Source organism: Elaeis guineensis, chromosome 7, assembly GCF_000442705.2.
Source record: "Elaeis guineensis isolate ETL-2024a chromosome 7, EG11, whole genome shotgun sequence".
In the NCBI taxonomy this organism is placed as follows: Eukaryota; Viridiplantae; Streptophyta; class Magnoliopsida; order Arecales; family Arecaceae; genus Elaeis; species Elaeis guineensis.
The window spans coordinates 104,005,145-104,028,380 of NC_025999.2; the positions used below are offsets into that span (position 1 = coordinate 104,005,145).

At 38.6% G+C, this 23,236-nt stretch overlaps 1 protein-coding gene across 4 annotated transcripts; it reads right to left on the minus strand.

The window, feature by feature from the left end:
• Nucleotides 1-1,167: 1,167 nt before the first annotated feature.
• On the minus strand, nucleotides 1,168-16,684 carry LOC105047861 (plastidic ATP/ADP-transporter). Of its 4 annotated transcripts, none has more exons than XR_012142586.1 (6): nucleotides 15,729-16,684; nucleotides 13,681-13,947; nucleotides 13,448-13,591; nucleotides 13,000-13,347; nucleotides 10,699-11,235; nucleotides 1,168-1,411 (listed from the first exon to the last, which is right to left on the minus strand). XR_012142586.1 is itself a non-coding variant. In XM_010926969.2 (5 exons), exons 1-5 carry the CDS (start codon nucleotides 16,536-16,538, stop codon nucleotides 10,801-10,803), a joined length of 2,004 nt encoding a protein of 667 aa, XP_010925271.1. In that variant the 5' UTR covers nucleotides 16,539-16,684; the 3' UTR covers nucleotides 10,553-10,800. The 4 variants fall into 4 exon arrangements, 1 of the variants encoding a protein (XP_010925271.1); XR_012142585.1 differs by lacking the exon at nucleotides 1,168-1,411 and adding an exon at nucleotides 8,455-8,781; XR_012142584.1 differs by lacking the exon at nucleotides 1,168-1,411 and adding an exon at nucleotides 8,974-9,448.
• Between the last annotated feature and the right edge of the window lie 6,552 nt (nucleotides 16,685-23,236).

Below are 23,236 nucleotides of genomic sequence, written 5' to 3' on the forward strand. Positions count from 1 at the left end.
CATTGTCTATATTAGCTTATCAAGACCAGCGGACCACCCATTCTGTCTGGACTTTATGTTTGAGGAATTACCACATCAATGAAGTGAGCATCTTATTTGTTTCCAACTCAGGGATAAATTCTTACCCAAAAAAAAAAGATAAAAACTCGGGTAAATTCACAGTTTATTTCTTACAAAGGTCAAATATTCATTAAGATCTAGAAAGTGTAATGAAGCTTGATCCGGCACCTCTTTGTTCTGCTACGAATATATATTCTGCTGGGGATTCAGAGCACTTGGAGGTCAGGCCCTTCTTGAAATTCTACAACAATACCCAATCGGCACTCTTGTAGCGCAACCCAGTAATTTAAATGACGTACTACTTGAGGGAACGGGGTAGATAAGTACATTGGATTTTCAAAAAAAAAAAAAATTGCGACCGTTCTGGCGATTCTTAACTTTTGAGAAGATAGAATGAACAAAAAGAAGAACCGGGAACGGACAGAGGTGGAAAGAAGCGCGATTGAATGTTAAGGCTATTGGGATAAATACTCCAGCACCCGACTGTAATAGAAACCCGACAATTTAACTTGGTATTTGACCTACGATGTCTGGAGACATCTTGGACAATACGGATACTCAAGACTCGGTCATTGATTCGGCAACTGACTGATTATGTTACTCGGACGTTAGCCGAGTATTTACAATTGTTTGTAGAAAAGCAATAACCCCCGATCCCAGAAAATTTGGAGTCGGAGAACGATTGCTTGGTGTGAGTATTAATTGATTATAACCACTGAATTATGGATCAGAATAACCGTCCATTTACAGTTTACTACAAACTCATAATTCCTACATTCCGATATTAAAATCGACGGAAGTTATCAGATAACGGCAACTCCATCCTACATAAAAAGAGGTAAGAGGGAGATCAGGATAAATGTTTTTAGTAAGAGGGAGATCAGGATAAATATTTTTAGACATAGATTAATTTTCGCATTCATGATTCTTTTCTATTGTTCTCTTAATTTTAATTGACTTAAGCATCGAAAAATTTTTCATCAGATAATTTTGGATAAAAAGATTTATCTTGTATGTTCATATTTTATTTGGAAGCAAGACGTACTTACTCAGCTACCAACCGGCTATCCCAGTCCGACGACAACAAAAGATGTGGATGGAAGGAGATAAAACAAGCCCAATATATTATTTCTTCTGTGCATTGCCTAGTTTACAAGGTCATCTGTCAAGTTGTAAGGCCACACTCCTCACGTGCTACCAACGAAATAAAAGCTGCACCATGTCCACAGTGGGTCCTTAAATTTCTTCTACCAGCAAAATACAATCAAAGTTCTACTACTTTAGTTTTACAAAGACCTACAGACTCGGATTGTGATGCACTAAATGCTGGCCTCTCCATAAACCCATCGCCCTGAAATGTATGAGAAAATTTTCCTTTCAATGCTGTAACGTTTCAATAAAGGAAACATGAATTCTTCCAATCAAAAAATAAAAAAACAAAAAGAAGGCCACATGATTTCGTACCCTTGGTTACTAAAGTTCAGTTAAAATAAAAGCTTTGGGTCGTGAATGGGAATGTCGTCTAGTTAGCTTATACTCTGTACCTTCTGTTGGAGGAAACTCCCATATCAGTTTGCATTTGGCTGGTGCGACTGAGACAGGAGAGACAGGCTTGGCCTGAATCACCTTTTGCTCCAACCCATTTACCCGATGTAATTATGCTCAAGTAAGGTACAAATTACGTTGCGAATTACTAAGAGAAGCCACACCTATCTCTTGAATTATATTAAGGATGTATTGATTAAGGTCGAGATAGGTCTGCATGGTTGTCCAGAGAACTGGTTCAAAGTTCGCAAACCAAATAGAAACCAACCAGCCGTTGCGGTGGCTGGTTGCTGTCTATTGGGATGTGTCAGATAGAGAGGCGCATGGAGAGATGCATGCTTTCGAAGAAAACATATATTCTGGTATTTTTATCAATATATATATATATTTCCATATTTCTTCAAACAAGAAGGTGTCTATCCTAAAAGATAAGGACTAGTTTATAAATACTAATTAAACCCCACAAATCAGCAACACAACATAATACACATCAGATCAACCCGATTCTGTAAACATTGATGAATGCTCAATGGAAACTGGCAACGCTACACGCCTTGAAGCCATTCTCGTTTGAAAATTTTCATTTTTCTTTCCCAATTGCTCAAGCAATCAAAGCCGTTCTATTTAACATATGTATTACATAATTTGAACTAGCATAAGCAGTGGGAAAGACGGGACCAGTTCAACCATGACATGAGGTCTGTTGATGATTTCCAAGTCTGTTAGCAGGTTAATCGTAAAATTTCTATCACAAGTTTGTAGCAACATTGAGGACCAAGCTACAACAATCAGGTTCTACAGAGATTTTGTATGCGGTCTTGTCTTCGTTAAATTTAAACCAATTCCTTTATGCCCGGGACTAACTCAAACATAACTAATGGAATTTATGCTTGTTAGGGGTTGCCTTATAATAATTCTCGCTTCCGGTTTGAACTAGTATCTGCGCTCCCAGTACCGGGACTAGTTTAGACATAACAAGCATACGCGAGATCTATACTACTCCCAGCAAGCCAAGTGCTGAGAGTAGTTCAAATATAAAGAGTGATATCTGCAAGCAATGCAGGGACTAGCTCAAAGATGATGAAGGCAATTAGCCCGCTACTAGTTCCCGCACGCCAAGTGCCGAGGCTAGTTCAAACATAGTATATGCAGCATTTGTATTAGTCCCTTCTTGCCGAGTGTCAGGCTAGTTCAAACATAGTATATGCAAGATATTAATCCGTGAAGGCAAGGTGCCGAAACCAGCTTTCTTTCTATCTTTCCTTTGTGTGCGCGTGTGGAAATGATGAGACCAGCTCAAACGTGATACCTATGCTGATTTTTGCAAGCTGCGGGGCTGGGGACCTGTTCAAACATCACTTGGCGGGGAGATGTGCCAGTTCCTCTGCATCAAGTGTTTGTACTAGTTCAGATGTAATGCCCCATGCAAATATATAATAATTTTTGTTTGGATAAACCGGCTGATCTCCAGCACAGACCAATCGACATCCGATTCTAACTCTACAAACAGACATGATCCTGAAAACGACTATCGACCGAACATCGACCAAACGGACCGACACTACTCTCAACCGACCAATCGAACACATCTTACCGACTCAAGATCGGCAAACGACCGATGTTTGGACACTACAGACAGCGGATTATTTCGACCGTCGATATTTCAGAGTTCTCAACCGACGATCAACCTCCGACGCATAGTCGGCCGACTCATTCGACATATCATAACTGTCATGGACGGTTATCCCTCAAATATCACGGCATAATCCGTGGAAATTAATAACCCACCACGAGATTACAGCCCAATGATTCTACGCCATAAAATACGGGACTATATCCGACGGTTACAACTATCTTTTCTATAAAAAGGGGGTAAGGCAACAGCATCAGTAAGCCACTTTCCAGCTGAGCTCTGCCACCTTTCTCATTTAAAAACACTGTTGCCCAGTCTCCCTCTCTGACTTAAGCATCAAAAGATCTCCAACCGAAGACAACTCCGGTCAGTGTGGATGTTGTTTTACAGGTTCTCGTTCCCGGCAACAGACGACGAGAGAGTTGGCCGCAATAGATTGGCGCGCCAGGTAGAAAAAAAGACAACTCGCAATGACGAAAATCAGAGCTCAACGGTCAACAGCAATCGGATCGGCGAGGCACTCTTTCCGTCGGAAAGAGGCTCCTCCCCTGTCTCCGGTAGCAGAGCCTAGTTCTCCGCGACCCATGGTCACAACGGACGCCCAGATTGCTGCAATCGTGTAGCAAATGAACTTTCTTACAGAGACTGTCAGAAGCCTCCAACAGCAGCAGACCCAGCCACCACAGCCGCCAGCAGAGCAACCGGTGGTGCGTTCGGTGCCATCCAGGCACAGCCGCCATCATCCACGGCAATCTCCATCTCTTCCTCCAAAGTGGCCGTCTCGACTCTCTCATCGGGATGAGCAGCGGCACTTGCGACGCTCTCGATGCGCCACCCACCATTCACGGTGCCCCTCTCCTTCTCAGTTGGATCGGACAAGGAAGGAAAAGCGATCGCGAATACCGTTTGCTTCCCCCTCTAACTCATCGGGAGGTTTAATCCCTGGAGTTTCCCACCACCAGCGGCTCGAAGACTACGAATGTAAGTTCGAAAAAATCGACCGCCGACTTGCCCAACTACAGGTGGACGGTCAGAAATCTTCAAACGATTTTAATTTCTGTACCGCCCAATCTCTCTCTCGACATATCTTGGACGAACTGATCCCGACTCGGTTCAAGATACCGCACGTAGAACCCTATGACAGTTCCACCGACCCAGTTGATCACCTTGAGAGCTACAAGGCTCTCATGACAATCCAAGGGGCAACCAACACCCTTCTATGCATCGACTTTCCAGCCACACTTCGGAAAGCTGCTCGAGCCTGGTACTCCGAGCTTCAATCGGGAAGCATCCACTCTTTTGGACAGTTGGAACATTCCTTCATGGCCCACTTCAGCACCAGTCAGAGCCGCTACGAACCTCAGATAGTCTTTTTTCGATCAAACAAGAAGAGATCGAAACACTCCGAGATTTTATGGCTCGATTTAACGCAGCCACACTTGTGGTTCAAGACCTCAATGAAAACATGACTATCTCGACCATGAAAAGAGGTCTGAGAGGATCTCGATTCACATATTCTTTGGATAAAACTCTTTCTCGAACTTATGCCAAACTTCTGGAGCGTGCACACAAATATATGCGCGCAAACGAAGGAGCTTCTACCGGTGCCAAACAGAAGGCAAAAGTCAGAAGAAGAAGCAAAAGAAGAGTGGGGCTTCAGTCGAATCAAGTAGACCCCCGACTAATAAGCGAGCCTCACCCCGACGATGGAGTCCAAGGCCGACGTATAACAGGTATGACTCCTATACCCCTCTTTTTGCTCCTCATACACAGATCCTCATGAAGATTGAAGGGGCGGAATATCTACGGCGTCCTCCACCGATGAAAACGAGGAACCGCGATCGAAGGAAGTATTGCCGGTTTCACCGTGACCATGGCCACGACACCGAACAATGCATCCAGCTCAGAGATGAAATAGAGGCTCTGATACGATGAGACTACCTTAAAAAATATCAGAGGGATCCACCAACTCAACCTCCAACCGATTGAGAAAGTTATAAATAATCAGCCAACTGCGGAAGTCATCAATATGATCTCCGGATGACTGAACTGAGAGATAACTTTTGAAGAAGAGTCAGCAAAATGACAATAATTCAATGTAATAACTTTTTCGGAAGAGGATGTTCAAAGAATTCAAACTCCTCATGACGATGCTGTTATTGTTTCGACAATTAGCTAATAAAAGCACGACGAATGTTTTATTCTACTCGACTTTCTTCCGAATGCTACTCAGAGAATCAACTGCTTTAGTGTCGACTATATTTCGATCCTCTTGCAAAAACAGACGTCCCGACTATAATTTTAAAGCGACATTAAGTATGCAGGCTTTCACTGTAAAAGCCAGAGGATCGACTATCTCAACACCGAATATACTTCGGCTTTCACTGTAAAAGTCAGAAGATCGACCATCTCGACACTGAATATACTTGAGCTTTCACTGTAAAAGTCAGAAGATCGACCATCTCGACATCGAATATACTTCGACTTTCACTGTAAAAATTAGATGATCGACTATCTCGACACCGACTACATTCTGATTCCTTTGCAGAACCGACTTATCGACTTCAACTGGAGGTCAGTGCCGGTGATGCAGACTTTTTTCACAAAAGCCGTGCTGCCCTCATAGTTGGCTCTCTATTGAAGCAGCTGGCTAATTTACCGACTTAGTATCAACTGAGAAAGACAAAATGCTAAGACGACCAACGTCGAATTGGAACTATACTGACATAGCCACGGTCAGTCGAGAGATATTCGGCTTGCCACCATTTATCAAATAATATGACGTATAATCCTGATCAAGCTTCGGATAATGGATATTCGACTTACCATCGTTATCCTAACTAAATACGTCGGAAACTACACGACCAGCAAATTCTACAAAGTCTGCAAAATGATCGGATCTACGATCTACATTTAGAGATTGCCCTAAAAACAGACATTGCAGACTCGACGATACAGAGGAGCATTTCAAAACAAAAGTACTTCTTTCATTATCAAAAAAGAAAGATTACAAAATTGGATCGAAGTCCGATTACATCTTTCTTTACAAAAGAAAAATCAAAAACATCGACTAATCTTCGTTGTCGCCCTTCATTCCACTGAAGAATCGACAGGCCCACCTTGAATTGACTTCTCCGACAAACTCCACCTTCCAGCTCGGAGGACGATACGACTCGAGTTAAGCTGTGAAGATGGTTGACCGATCATATTGCTCGGCCAACCACATCAACAGCTTGACCCACTCGTATGGGAATAGAGAGGGTCTCACTCGGTCGACGACCACACCCTTCTTGTATAAGAGCTAAAGGAGGGCTTCAGATTTTCGTCCACCATCGAAGATGATCTTGATCGTGCAGCTGAGACAGGCATGCGGGATATATGGTAACAAGTCGTTGACCCCACCATCGGCACCAGGAGTGAAAAGCTGATGACGGCCCGAAGCACAATGCCGCTTCCGAAACTGACCAACAGTTGGACCCGAGAATGACAGAACTTCCGAGCCTGACAGGGAGTCGTTAGCCGGAATCTCCGACCAACCACCCCCTACAGGAATCTCGCCCATCGAAAGAACTGTCAAAGATTCAAGGAAACTTAAAAAAAAAATGACAAGAAATGTTTTCACACGAGAGCAGCTCTCTGACAGAGCTCTCCCGTCAGAAGAGACAACAGCAAGGTAAATACCTGACTGACAGCGGCCCTTTATATAGAGGAACGCCCAACGGCCCGAATGAAAGTGGTCAGATCGAGACAACGCCAGTTGACGATATGTAGTAGCATCTAGACCCATCATCAACCCGACGGTTCGATGCACCTGCACCAGATTAAACAACGTCACCTCCATCCGCATGAACAGCTTCGACCCAATGACACCCCGATGCATGATGAAAATCTACATGCTAGAATTAAATCACACGATGCCGGTTCATCTTCCCGATATAACGCCTGGCACCGATTCACCTTCCGCAAATGATGCCTGACACCAAATCTTTCTACTGATACGACAGCTCAAAGATGATGAAGTGGTTGATCGGCCATACTCTAGAGAATGTGGTAGCAGAGTTGGGATTCGACATGACAAACAACAATTCCTTTCATCCAAAGCAATTGACCACGTGGCGATATACGCGGCAACTCACTATTGGACTCAGAAGTGGGGAGGTAACTGTTGGGATAAACCTACCGATCCTCATAAACTGACTGATCTCCAGCGTAGACCGACCAACACCCAACTCTAACCCTACAAACAGATATGATCCTGAAAGTGACTACCGACCGAACATCAACCAAACAGACCGACACTACTCTCAACCGACCAACCGAATATACCTCACCGACTCAAGATTGACAAGAGACCGATGTTCAGACACTACAGACAGCGGACTACTTCGACCGTCGATATTTCAGAGTTCTCAACCGACGGTCAATCCCCGACGCATAGTCGGCCGACTCATTCGACATATCATAACTGTCATGGATGGTTATTTCTCAAATATCACGGCATAATCCGTGAAAATTAATAATCCACCACAAGATTACAGCCCAATGATTCTATGCCATAAAATACAAGACCATATCCGACGGTTACAACTATCTTTTCTATAAAAAGGGAGTAAGACAACAGCATCAGTAAGCCATTTTTGAGCTGAGCTCTGCCATTTTTCTCATTCAAAAATACTGTTGCCCAATCTCCCTCTTTAACTTAAGCATCAGAGGATCTTCGATCGGAGACAACTCCGATCAGTGTGGACGTTGTTTTGCAGATTCTCATTCCCGATGATAAACGACGAGAGAGTTGGCTGCAATAGTTCCTTTGTTGAGTGCCGGGTTTAGTGTATAAAATACATAAATGCACCTATTTCCGGTCATTATTGGCAAAAATTTCATTGAAGCTCCAAATCTTCTTCTCTGCTCTCTATTAGAACTTTTAGCCAATATTCAAGGGGCACATGTACACGTTCCCTGCACACCAGGTACAAGAAAATTCATCCTAATCTATCTAAGCTCGTCCACACTTCAAAGCCATTATGGACTTATGCTAAATATGTGAGACTTTTCCGATTTAAACACATTCTGGAAGAACTATGTAAGCTTGACCACTAGAAAGAGTCTGCCCATTTGGTAAGTTTGATACAGGACTTGAGGAACCTGCCAAAATCCACTGTATTCTTTATTTATTTATTTTTTTTTGGTAGAAGCAATGCTGAAGAGGCTTTCCATTGTGCTCAGGCATAACATGTCATGCAAATAAACAATTTCGTCGAAACAGTAACAAAAAAAATCATCCTCACAGCATCTCTATCTGTACTTAAAAGCGAGATAACAACAGAAGTCGTTATCTATCACATTCATAATACTCCTTTAATTTCACCAATGTGACAGTTCTATATTTACTACCAGCATAATCTACTTCACCAGAGAAGCCAAAGCTGAACCACCTTCTATCATATATCATCATGTACCGGTCCGATGATCCCATCCACCCTTACTATTTTTGCTGCATCCCTCAAACTTTCAACAGCAAGCTCCACAAAGGCATCTGTCCTCTGCGAGCCATTGGGACACCACTAAGCTAACATGAAATTATGGATGTTAATTACTAAAATATTTAAAAAAAGCAAGGTCACGCATTCCAAGACCACAAGGCCATCTGTGCTGTCTAAATGATTTAATTTCGAGGTCCGCAAAGGCCACCCAGAGAACCCCAACTCCATCCAGTGTAAGAGGCAACATACGAGTTGACTCTATCCATCATTCATTAGGGGAGGAAAAAGTTGGGACAGGATGAACAAATTGTTGGCACCCGAGGAAATTTAGTGTACCAACAAACTGGCAGTTTTAGAGAACAAAAGAGTATATAATGTGTCTCCCTGCTACAAAATGAGAACATACTTTTGCGCCCTTACGAGAGGAGGTTTCGAATCAGACAAAAATACTAGTTGTGGAGAGTCAATAACCCATGCGTATTTCTCTATTGCAGCACTGGAATACATTCTAGTACTCCCGTCAAGAAAGAATATCATCGTCTAAATCTTCTTTAGTTCCAAAGGAATGTGAATCAATCACTCAGCCCTTTTCACAAAGACATCTTCAGACCCATGTCACAATGATGTCATAACTGTTTGATGCTGTAAAATGACAATTATCATTTCTTTTCTTTTGGTTTCTACTTGCAGAATGTATTGGCTTGTTACGATTGACAGAGCAAATAACCTGAGAAAAAAAATTAACCCAAAAACTCTCTTACTCAAGTCGCAATATCTGATGGAAAGATAAAGGGGCAACATTGGTTGATAGGTCATACTAAAAGGAAACCAAATTATGGATCCATGTAGATAAAACATCCACAATGAGAATAAAAAGAATGGCTGAAAGCCTGCAGAATCCAATTTTTATTGTCCACTGTCGGGAAAATTATGCACAATGAAGGGACAATAGTGAATAGACATGCCTCGAATAAATATGGTAACCATGATGGCATAGCTTTAGCTAGCAAGCCTAATTTCATCTATGTGGGATAATGCCTCCTAGATTTATTTGTGATCCAACAAATTCTCTGAAAGTTTTACAAGTGGCACTCAGCATTAGAGACTTTTTTTAAGAACCAAGTCGAAGTCCTAATTACTATAACTCTCAACAAAATGGGCCTCCACCATACCGAAAACCCAGCATGCAGGAATTATATCTATGATGGGCAGTAAAGTTTCGTTATGATGAATCCAGTCAAGGGCCAAGGATTACAAAAATAAAATTTGGACAATTTGTTTAGTTGTTAAGCACAATGGAAACAGCCTCCAACAGAATCCCCTTGATAACAATAAGCCTTTAGCAATAATGTGACTATCTTTTCTTTTATTGCAATAATAGAATTAGTTTTCTTTTTTTGTTACTGCAAGACATGTTAATAGAATGATATCTCTTTAGTATATACTTTTCTTGAGAAAGCGATACAAAAGGCTCAGCCACCTAATGAGGATTCACTTCAACCTCTCTAATGAACAGGTATCTTTAGTGTGATGCAGCTTCTTCTGTTATTTCCAGATGATCATCTAACTTCAGATCAGCCTGTTTTTTATCGTCATTGTGCCACAGATCACTCTCTCACCTTGTTTAGTTCTTTGCCCTCTTAATTTTAAAAAGATGCAGTCACTCTTAAAAAAAAAAAGAGTTCGCACACGAAGATGCATCTTTTTCTCATCTTTGTTTCACCTAATTGTCAAAAAAACTAAGGTTGCCTCTTCATTTATACATTAGATAACCAAAACTGAGCTCTAGGGTTCCAAGGCAGCAGTTCCATACTATGGTACAAGAGCACGGTAATCAAAAGACCATTGCATCAATATGGGGGGAAAAACTACATATTCTTCTGATAATCTAACCTCAGTAGCAGGGATGCAGTAGCAATACAGCAATAGCATACATTTTATTTTCTACCAAAACAGATGAAAGAACCAACTGCATACCTGTTTCTGTCATGTTATTTCTATCTGAAGACTGGCACATTTGTGTTACCAGGTGCCTCTTATCATCACTCGCACCTTTCTGTTTAGGATGCCTGATTAACCTTACTGACTATGGGGGGTGGTGGTTTCTGATGAACTCTCGGATTCAGGTGCTAGCTTCTCTTTCAAAGGTGACCCATTTGTTGAGTTTTTACTTGCAAAGGATTCATGAAGAGAACCATTTTCTTTTGCTGCTACTGCTTGCTTTTCAACCAAGCCATCGGTATTCTCTTGGGATGGTTTGACCATTGGTTCTTTTACCTTCTCTTTCAGCAATTTCTCTTTCTCTAGTGCTTGCTTCGCCAAAGGAGAAAATTGGGCATCCAAAGACCTTGCAGCACCTATCCATGCAAGAACAATCACCAGTAGTATTCCTCCAAGGTAGGGTGTTGAATTCGCAAGGGACCCAAATGTCAAAATCATGAACTGTTGAATCAAGGCGCCTCCTGATTTTCCCAAGGGGTTGCAGACAACATCAATGGCTGCTTTCCCTTTAACCTATATGCAGGTAAAATGAACAATATAAACAGCAAACTTATATACAATACGTTATCTTCTAGAATTATGAACAAGTGTTAAGCATAATTGTCGTTATGATAAATAAGGGGAAGCAGGATAACTGATGTAACTTTCTCAAAGGGCTATTCTATGGCCATAAAAAGGATCTACAAACACCTATTAAAATAATCACTCCTAATAGTTGTGATGTTATAAGAATTTTGTTTTCTTTTTGTCACTCATTTCTGGTCAGTTGAATACACCAAGTGAAAGAAGAGTGTTTAACATATTATGCATCAATACTCGGCAGCGAGTCACCCTCCTTAGCTGTTAGTCTTTTTGCACAAAACAAAGACTTCATGTAATTACAAGTTATCTACTAGGTCTTTATATTTGTGTTGTATTGTATGTATATCTATATGTCTGTATATAGAAAATATGAGGAGTTGAGTGGTCAATCATAATATAGTGTCAGATATTGATAAATCAGAAAAACTTTTCAGCTTAATAACTTCTTCCACAAAGTAGCTATTTTACAAATTTGCACTGAATTTTATTCAATTTTTATTTCATTTTTGATTTTTCATTTCAATCAACATAATAAAAAATATCTTTTCCCTTCCCCAAAATGCTCTCAAAGTTTTAGAAAATATAATATTTGTTTGTTAGTTTGGAGATGAAGCGCAGGTAACATTCTTAGCTTATAAGAGTAAATGGCCACAGACAAAACGATTAAACCTCTTCCAATTTTCAAAAAAAAAAATATCACAGAAAAATAAAATTTAAATGAAATATAGTTTTGGATTCCTGGAAAAATAAAAAATAGTATGTGGTCTCATTTCAAAAGCTGACATTTCCGTTAAACAATTTTAATTTTTTCTAAAAAAAAGCCTTAAAACTGAGAATGACAAAATTTAACCATAGGACCACATTTCTGAACAATAGGCAAAACACATCGTCTCCAAGCACAAAAGCAGAATCAAATTGTTCAGACTACAACCAAACTATCATGTCATAACTTAGCTGCAACCGTGGCAAATAACCAAAGTTAAACCTCTCTTTTCTATTTCCCCTAAAGTTAGGGCAAAATGAGATTAGAAAGATTTTAACCAGCTCACATCATGCTTGCAACTATGCCAATTTTTGCATTATAATTGTTTGTGAAACCACCACGGGATATGCAAGCATGGAGCACATGCATCATATGTGCTTATCTAATGAAGTGCATAGATGATAAAGATAAAATGAACAACTTAGATCAGCTTTACTCCACCACAAAGATGGCCAGTTCCAGTTTATTTACATACACATTTTGATATAATTGGGAGAATCATAAATACAGTCCCCTTTCTTCATAGACACACTCCCTGCATATCACACTACCTTCATAACCTTTTTCCAGATAATAATTTGGACATGCCTATACAAATGAAGTGTGTCTGTTGCAAAAGAGGATTGCATTCACAATGCAAAATAAGCAGACACTTAAATAAGCAGATAGTAGGAATGTGGCTTTAGTTTTTTTAAAGTGGGATGATGGGACCCACAAACAGTTCATTACAAAATGCAACATGGTTTGATTTGCATTTCTGAAATAAAATAACAGATCTTGAATCATCCAATATCAAAATGTATAAACACAAAATGGTGCACTAATTCTGATGCCCATAAATAGGTGGCAGAGTATGCAGACCTCCATGAATGCATAAACATGCATGTAGATGCTCAAATACATGAATAAACAATGGGACAGGGAAAACAAACCTTCATGTCTTCATCCAAAGGAATATAAGCCATTTCTTTGCAAGGATCAAATAAGCTGTACTTCGCACTCTTACTGAAAATGTTCTGTAATGCGCCCACATAAACAGCTGCAAGCAGAGGAGTCATTCCAAATTTTCCCAGCAAGGGGGCCAATGGTTCTCCAAATAAAATCAGCGAGAAGAACCCAACTCCAGTGAGAAGCAATACTGTGGGTGTAATCATGGCTGCTCCTCCCCACCCAAATTTTCTCAGTATGACTCGGCCCAGCAGCATCATTGTGAAAGTTGCAATACCAGTAGCAGTTGAGAAATCACCCATGAAAGATGAGTATTCATTGGGGCTTGGAAACTACAAAGATGTAGAGGAAAATATAGTAATAAAGTTAAAAGGATTATACATTCATGGTCATTGGACACAGATAAAGAGACGAAAATCAAAAGAAATTTACCTGTGCCTTGAGCTTTGATTTCCATGTGACTTCAACAAGGTTAATGCTTATACCATAAGCAACCACCAAGGTGGCAAGATCCCTCACATATCTAGAGGACAACAAAAATTTCAAGCTCTCTTTCATGCCTAGTTTGGCCTTTTCCTGCATAGGTATTAATGTTGAATAGTTAGTCAAAGAAAGGAAGGTCTAGACAGGAAACAAACAGCAAGGGAGTGAGGGTTGAGGCCAACCTTCTTTTTGCGCTGCAATCTTGGAAGAGAGGCATCATTGACAACAAAGGTATTTACTCCCCAATAGATTGCACAAATTACAAGACCCAGAAGCACCACAATGCTCATCATTCCTTTCAGAGATATTGCCCAACCATCAACCCCAGGGCCCAAATTCTTACGCAGGTTAGAAAAATATTTTACAGTTCGCCCTGAGAAGATGAGAGCAACATTAGCTCCAAGGCCAAATAGTGGGTAGAATTCTTTGGCTTCCTCGACAGAAGTAATCTGCAAGAGGCAAGAATTAACTTTCAAACATAAATTATCACTACTTCTTTTAAAGGAAGAAAGTATAGTTCCGGCATATGCCAACAAAAGGCCTGAAATTAAAAGTAAAAATCCACCACCACTGGGAATCAACAACACACATCATCAATTTTATCCTCCAGCCGGAATAAATAGAAGGAATAACATCTACTGGTAAAATCAATAAGAAAACTTCTCACCCAGGAACTTGGTCTGTTATGTAGACTCAAATAGTGCGGTTAGCAATGTTAATAATGGTTAGTGACATGTCTTTGTTATAGGTATAGGAGCAAGTTTATTAGCATTGTCATTATCGCAGTAGTTGCAGCATAGTGGCAGTGTTTCCATCAGCAACCAGAGTGCTCATTTTCAATAAAATGCACCTTGATACAGGAATGATGATTCAGGCACTGTGACCCCTGATATGAAATAGCTTTAGATCGGCAACCTGGATGTCCTCAAAATTGAAGATTTGAATAACCGATTTTGGCACTTTCGCTTGCCTAGAAGCTGCAATTGTGATGTTGATTCCAATAAATCCGATCTTCGATCCTAGTGCTGTCACAACTTAGAACCAATTATTCTCTACCTAACAACTTATGTAAAGATGCAAAATCCTAGCCTTATATCAGAAAATGAATATGTAATGCTTAACAGAAGGATATCTGAAACTAGCTAACAATTTTCCCTCCCCTGATTTTCAAGGCAAATCCCTACATCAGCTGCATCTGTTGCACAGGAATCACTCATGATTTTAATAAGTATATATACAAGCAAGAACTCCTCTCTAGACAATGTCTATGTGATGTTTTCGGTTCCCGTTAAGACAGGAAAGTTTTTCAACAACAACAAAAGGAGAAAAACAAACTCATATCAATCCTGAAGTAGCATGAATTTAAGTTTGTCTTAGACAGGACCCCCATAAGGTTAGAATTGAATCTTTCTGGTGGCTCGTATCACTTACACACGAGGAACAGAGCAAAAGGAGTTCTGATTGGATCACTAACAATCCAGTTTTCTTCATTGACAGGAATGTATTTATGGCCATATGGTGCAGTACTACATGATGCTAACATGAAATGAAGGCAAAAGATATCAAGTTTGCTGCTTGAGTTTGCACATTAAAGAATGAACACGGGAAAACCAGATGTTAAGTAGTAAATTTTGCTTTTCTATCTCAAAAAGTAAAAATAAGAAAAATTGCAAGATTGGTAGCAGGATAATAAAAATTTTGTGATGTGGTTTAAGACATAATCAGAATTCTAGATTAATTAATGAACTATGCTTAGAAACTAAGAAACATAGCTTGCAAATTTTGACATATCAGTAGAGAGAATCAAGCAACATCCAGTGATTCCAGCATTGTTGGATGACTGATATCATTTCATGAGGATAATCCCACATCAAGAAAGGATACCCACGAAGAAAATTAAGAGTCAAAAGGAAAGTTAGCAGCAACCAAATAAAAATGACAAAATCACAACAATCTCCCATCAACAAAACCTGCATGTATACCAAACCGTACCAACTCAAAACCAGTCCATTATGCCACAAAAAACCATCAAGAAGTCAAAATACATACATACAAAATCATGATAGGACATCATCAGATGAACGACTTCAGAAACCACGAAGCTTGGCTTATTAAGCAAAAGAATCATCAACCAGATAAAAATCCAAAAATTAATTAGATAATAAAAATTCTCACAAGAACCATCCTGATTAACATGTGCGACAACTTTATCAATAATGGCAAAGATCACCTGATTGGCAAAGCCCCAGAAGAGAACCGAGATCACCACACTTCCCCAGAGCTCGGCCATGACATAGAACAAACAGAAGCTCCAAATCCTTAAGATCGCGACCGGGCCAAGGAAGCTTGGCCCAAGGGCGGTCAAGAGCTTATCGGCAAGCCCCGTAGGGTGGATGACATCGCGAAGGGGATACAGCACGAAGGCAAAAGCCCCAAAGAAGGCGATGAAAGGGAATAACACCGTGTAGAAAAGAGCCTCCTTCGAGAGAACATTCGAGAGCTTGGTGTACAGCAGCATGAACCCCACCGCCATGGGCAAGTTCACCCACGTCTTCAAGAACGGGATGATCTCGGCGCTGCTCCCTTTGGCCGTCACCACCAACACATCCTTGGTATCCCTCAGGATCGTATAGTTGAAAAGAATACAGAAGAACATGAGCCCCAACGGGATAATCTTCTTCAACGTTTGAACCTCGACGCCCAACAACTTGGGCTTCGGTTTCTCCTCGACGTAACCGCCTCCATCCGCCGGAATTGCGGCAGCTCCGGCTCCGCAGACCGGAAAGCTCCTGTCTTTTCCCCGATAACCGCAAGAAACGTTGTAGAGGAGCAATCTTTGGGCGTCCAGGGGGGTTCTCGGCTTGGAGAACGACGGATTCGGCTCTCTCCAGCGGAGTGCATCGGTTCTCGAAGCTGGGGTGTGGGCTCGAACGGCCGCCGAGGGGAAGCGGGTCCTGAGGGTGGAGAAGGGGCGGAAGGCTCGGGCTTGGGGGTTGGAAGGAAGGGAGAGTAGGCCGGCGGCCGGGATAATGGCCTCCATGTCTCCGGGATAGGCGGATAGGCTCCTTCCGGGGGTGTTCCAAGAAAGAGGGATGGAGAGTCCCGGAGGGCTATCTAATCTGGGGGATATATCCCAAGTTAAAGAAGGAAGTTGTTCCCTGTAAAAAAGGAATGAATTAAGGGGAATAAAAAGCTGCTTGAAGATTGTTGCCTGATTGCCTCTACCCCCAAAAAAGAAAAAAAAAAAAGGTTGTTGCCTTTTTTATTCGGAGTTTTCGGGGTGGGCCAGAATGGGTCCATTCGATGAATGTCCGAAATCCCATCCTTCGACCGCGTGGAGGAAGGAGAGGGGTTGCCGGTGGGCGCGATGAGTTCCGTTCAGGCATTGCGTCGGCATCGGTGTCTCAAGTGGGTTTGCATTGATGAAGCAGTTCGTTTTAACAGGCCTGGGTAAACAAGCGTCAGATCTCCATTCCTTTAGACGGACAAGTGTCCGGCCGGCTTCAGCTCTCGTCGACTTCTCCCTTTCCTTTTAAGTAAAGATTTATTTTTACCATTTTTTTTTTCATGTTTAAGTAATAAAATTATTATTATTTTTAAGCAGACGTGACCGGGTAGCTGTTCCTTCAATGACAATTCTTCTAAATACATTATTATTGTAAAGGTCTGTTTGGATCTTCTGCAAAAATAGATCGGAAATGTTGAAGGATTTATGGATTGAGTCAATGTGACCAACAAGATCATAAACCATACACTGGATTAAATAAAATGTTCATGGATAACTCTAGAGAGAACTGAGCCAATAGATACCGATTTTTTTTTTTTTTTTCTCAGAATAAGATTTGGACCAATCCATCCTCTTACTTTTTGGATCTCTCATAAATTTGAACCTAGTCCAGCATGCAGCCTATAACATTATTCAATGTGCTAATCTAATTCATAAATTTTATCAAATTTCAATCTAATTATGTAGAAAAATTAAAATAATTTTTAAATTTTTTAAATAAAAATATAGGAGAACGTGGATCGGAAACTTGCGAGGTCTTAATCTAACAGCAATATTGCACATCTTGTATAGTATAGATAGCATTAATGCCCCCAGTACAATTGATTCCCGACTCATTCTGGCCCCTTCCTGGTATAATACAAGCACATGGAAGGTTTGACTCAATGAATTTTTTTAGTTAGCAGAAATTAATTCTTTAAAAATATATAATTTTTTTTTAAAAAAATAGTAATAAAGTTAGTAGAGATTTATTCTAGAAGTATGTTAGCTATTGCTAGAAAACAAAGCTCCAATTCAAAATGATAAATCTTGGTGCACTATTTTCTACTTTTGATTTCAAAGAAATTATGTGATTGAGACATTCCTATTGAGAGGATGGGCCTTGGTCCAATGATAAATGTGCTCCATTAAGATTTAGCTGGCACAAGTTTAAAACACATAAACAATCTATTCATGTATAGAGGTAAGATTACATGAATCTAAATTATTTAAACTCACAATGGTGAAAATGTCATACGCCAAGATGTCTTTTTTCTAATACCTTGGCTATCGAATAATAATGAGCCAATAGTCTAACATCCAAAATCTTCTTAATTATTGGCCGGCTGGCATATAGCTAGTTTGCTAAATGTAACTATGTGGAAAATTTTGTTGCTCCAAATTGAAGAACCATTCTCCGAGTTCGACCATCCAAATTCATGGGCTATTCTTCAAGTTTCTAATATCAGATTAAAATACATGCATGCACAAACTTAGATTTTGAAAATCAAAAAGAAATTTGTTTTGATTTTTTTTATAAGGTCCATCAATATTATTAGAAATGGTAGATAAGGTTGGTTTTTTCAATCAATTTGTAGCTAGCTATATCACTTATTTGTCAGTAGAAAGGGACAAAGTATATGAAATGTGATCTAAAATAAGGTTGTTCGCATATTAAGTCTAAAGTAGTAATGCAAATTTGATTCCTGTCCATAAAATTTTCCTCTGTCTTTGTCATCACTTTTGAATGTAGGGGCAGAAAAGGAGGACTGATGGGGAGAGTCCTTCAATCCGAAAAACTCTCTCCCCCCTTCCAACCCCCAACTCCATCTTCTGTGAGCGGGTAAGGAGACCATCTCTTTTCTCCCTCTTTCCTCCACCCCTCTCTTTTCATATTGCAGAGGACGGGGGTGGGATCCTTATAGTCTCTCATTTTCCACCATCTTGCGCTCTTATTTATCTCTTAGCTGGTTCGGCTAGTTAATGCGCCACATATCAATTTTGCCTTAATTAAATTTGAAGAGTGAGGGAACAAAGATGGTAAGAATTAATTAGAAGTGATGATAAACATTTCTTCAGCTTGCATTAGCTTTTCTTGCTGAAGTATGCTTCATCTTAACCTAGAAACAATAAAAAAAAAGAGTATGTACCTTACTAAAATGTTACTTTGGCATTTAAATGCACAATATTCGTATGATTGAATTTGACAAGACATGAAAAGTTTCCTATTCAACTGAACATAAAGATGAAGGACTTAGCATAGTTTTCCGGTGATCTTTACAGCATATATACCGGATGCAGATGCCCCGAGTTGCACCTCTCGATGAATGTAATAGAGGATGAGCCCTTATTTCTACCTTAACAAAAATATTATGAAAAGCATATTTTGTGGGGAATTATAATTTAATTACAATTCTTCATATTTTAAAACTAGAAATCGTGTTCCTTCAAAAAAAAAAAAGAAAAAAAAAAGAAAAAGAAAGAAACTATTTGTTTGAGGTTTATTAAAGGAGCTTCAATATACTAGTCATGGTTTTGTGCAATGATTCGCACATACAAAAAATATGTTAAATAACAAAGACTAAATAAGTGATAATTCAAGTATCCAATGCCTAGCAGCGTTGGAAATGATGGGAGCCATGACTTCAATTACAAATGGCTTTAATTTTTCCACATATTTTCATTTGTACGCCTAAGAGACGGTTCAAGAATTATTTTGGTACGAAAACTTCACCTTCCCTTTCTACGACTAATATAACTTTTCATGTGACTTTACATCTTCGGTCATGAATGGACCAACATCATACATGATCGCCGTTATGCCTCCGCATCATTTGAGATTCAGGATTTGGGCGATATTTCATCCAATCTTCCTTTCACACGCGATATGCCACTAGAATTTGAAAGTGATGGGCAGTGCGCCAGGCACTTGAGATAAATTAAAGGGATGTTTGGTCAGAGAGAATATAGATCTGAAATTAGAATAGGAATAAAAATTAAAATAATTTGAAATCGAAATTAAAATGATTAAATTTTTCAGAGCATTTGATTCGTGATCGAAATAAAAATTTAAATTTATAGAAAAGAATAGAAATTGAGTTTTATATAAATTAAGTCATTCCTATTCCATTCTGAAATCGAAATCGAAATCAGAATCAAACTTTTTTCAATCAAATAGTTGGAATGAAAATCATCCATTCTTATTCCGATTTTAGACCCCCATTCTTCTTAATTAAATATTTTTTAAATTTATTTAGATAAAAAATTATTATAATTATAATAATCACTATTAATTTTCTAACAAAAGGTAAAAAATATTATTATTTGACTCCTAAATAAATTTTTCTCATAGATAAATCCGTACTCTACTGAGTGAATACAGCAAATGGTAAATAGAAGCTGTTACCCATTATATGATAATATCATGTCAAAGTAGAGGTCAAATCATAATTATTACTTGAACCCCAAATATTGATACATGGCCTAATTGACCACGCTATTTTTCGGAACTAGGAATCCCATGATCATCATTATTATAGATATTATATTAAACCTTAGTATGAAACGCTATTTATCTCTATTTTATTGTAAATATATTACTATAAACATTAGGTTGGTCCAAAATATATAAATATTAAAATTTAAAATAAATTATATTTTTGGCCTCTGAACTAAGTCAATTTTCTTAAAAAATCTTTAAACTATAAAAAATTAAAATTTAATTTTTGAATTATTTAAATTAATTTAATATTATCCTCAGATGTGGTACATATGATTTTCTCTCATTAAAAATTCTGTGGTAACATTCAGTACTTACGTGGCAGATATATGACATTAAAATTTAAAAAAATATTGATATGATAAAAATAATGATTATTTTTTTTCCCATCATTTTTTTTTCTTCCTCCGATCTCTCTTCTTTGAGGAGAATGGGAGGAAAGAGGGTTTGGGATGAGAGAAGATGATGAAACCGATGCCGGCTCAGCGGGAGATATTGGGAGAAGACAATGAGAGATGAGTGGAAGAGAAAAATTGAGCAAAAAAGAAGGATGGGGCCACGGAGGGAACATGTTTTTCTTTCTTTTTTTTTCTTTTTCATTGGGATTTTGTGGATGAGAAAAAGAGAAGTGGAAGATAACAGATTTGAAAAAAGACACGTAGATAGAGTTTAGTGAGATGGAGTAGTAAAAAATAAAGAAAAAAATATTGTAAGAAATGAGGAGAATAGGGCCATGGAGGAAAAAGGATTTCCTTCTTTTACTTCTTTTTTCATTGAGATTTCGGGGATAAGAAGAAAAGAGATGAAAGATAAGAGATTTGGAAAAGAAGATGAAGATTTGAGGAGATGAGAGATTAGGAATTTTGATCATATCAATTGATTTGGGAAAGAAAAAAATGATGTAACTAAAAATATTTTAAGCCACGTCAGCACCGGTTGAGCTATGCGAGCAAACATATTCCATATAAGTATCGAAGATTGCCGCATTAGATGTTTGATAAGAAAAAACTATCGAAATTATATTTGATGGTAACATTAAATCGATTCAGATAGTTCGAGATCAAACTTTAGCTTTTTATAATTTACAGATTATTTAAAAAAAATTGACTTAGTTTAAAATCAAAAATATAATTTATCCTAAACTTTATATTAGGTGTTACCACATCTATCTAATACTCTTTCAGAACAGTGTAAACTTGACCATTTTGGATGTCAAACATGACCAATCGGCACTTCATTAGGAGTCAAAAATGCCAATTATACCCCTAATGACTTGAAAATGTCACGAGTTTTTTTGGCATTCAGAGAAAAATAGCTTAATCATACCAAAAATTCTGATTTTTGATGGATTTTTATTTTTATTTTGAATTTCAAAATTTTACTTAATCAACTAATTTTCAAAAATTTACAATTGGTATCCTAATTATTAATTTCATTTGATACTCTTGATGAACATGTTACATGCTATCATGTGTCATATGAAGATTATTAATTTGGATTAAACTAACTGATATGGAAAAAATTATTCTGAACTATGTTTCCCCTCTTTTCACTTATCTTCCAACTGAGGTTTTGATTTTCCAATTCCATCCCCCCTCAGTATGTGATGATAGATAGGAGACTGACGATGGCCGTGAGGCGAATAGAGATAGTGAGAAAGAAAGAGGAGACCAAGAAGAAAGTCTGAAGAAAGGGATGCAAGATCAACGGATAATGGAAAAATTCTAAAGGATACATGATTAAAAGATAATAAGAAAGTAAAATGCAAGCGATGGCATTACTTTTGTCACTAAAGTGGAGGGGAATCCTTATAGTCACCATCGCTCAGCACATAAGGGCAATACCAATATAATGTAGTGCAGTTGGCGCTGGTCTCCAATTGCCGAACGAGAGGGAGGGGATGGAAAGAAATGTGAAGCGATGACCCTCGTCCAAAAAGGTGAAAAAGATTAAAAAGGTAATTTAATCTACTTAGAGTCTGTTTGGTTATTTCTATAGAATTGGGCTAAGATCGAAATAAGATTCATGATTCAACTGTTCATTTGAGTATGGCTCTATAACAACCAAACACCACCTAGCCCAACTGATGAATCTTGTTTTCCTTCCTACAGCTCAAAAGTTTGGATCCGGACTGGGGTTGGACAGACTCTTAAAATATATAAGCTAAATGGGCCAATATGTCTGATTTTTATAGGATTTTTAGTTCAATCCTTTTGGAATATCCAATTCCTAAGGATCCTTCCTAAGGATCCGTTTAGATATTTCTATAGAATTTGACTGAAAATCAAATAGGAATCAAGTCTTTTGATCTATATAGCTTATATTTTTTAAGAATCCATCTGGTATAAATTTTATCCTCTGGGTTGCGGGAAGAAAAGAAAATCGTTGGAGATTTTTTTTTACCCTTCAAATTTGATTGATATATGATTATACTCGGGGGATTTCGCGATCGAAATCGGATTTGAAATCGAAACGAGAATTGAAATGGTTTGATATCGGAATCGGAATGATCAAATCTTTCGAAGTGCTTGATTTGTGATCGAAATCGAAATTGAAATTGAAATAAAAATTTAAATTCATAGAAGGAAATAGGGATTGAGTTCCATGTAGATTGGAATATTTTTATTCCATCTCTGAATCGAAATCGAAATAAAACTTCTCCCAATCAAATAGTTAGAATGAAAGTTATCTATTTCAATTTCGATTTCAGATCTCCATTCTCCCTAATCAAGCATAGTCTAATCCATAAATTGTATAGAATTTTCGATCTAATCCTATAAAAATATCCAAATACATGTTTAGTAGCCTATTTAAGATTTTTGAGCAACAACATCCCAATTAAATTAAGATATATTGATAAACAGATTAAGTGCCATCCGAATATCTTAATCTTCGAAAATTTTGATTATTTAAAATTTCAAATCTAAATAATTTTAATTTTCATTCTTATTTTAATTCAAAATTGCGAACCAAA

What these genes read in the sequence shown, in the direction of transcription:
- LOC105047861 (XM_010926969.2), bottom strand. Translation starts at nt 16,538, where the DNA reads ATGGAGGCCATTATCCCGGCCGCCGGCCTACTCTCCCTTCCTTCCAAC. An exon ending in GATTGCAGCGCAAAAAGAAG is followed by an intron (nt 13,592 to 13,680) that starts GTTGGCCTCAAC and finishes ATACCTATGCAG; the next exon opens with GAAAAGGCCAAACTAGGCAT. An exon ending in CTTTGGATGAAGACATGAAG is followed by an intron (nt 11,236 to 12,999) that starts GTTTGTTTTCCC and finishes ACCTGCATATAG; the next exon opens with GTTAAAGGGAAAGCAGCCAT.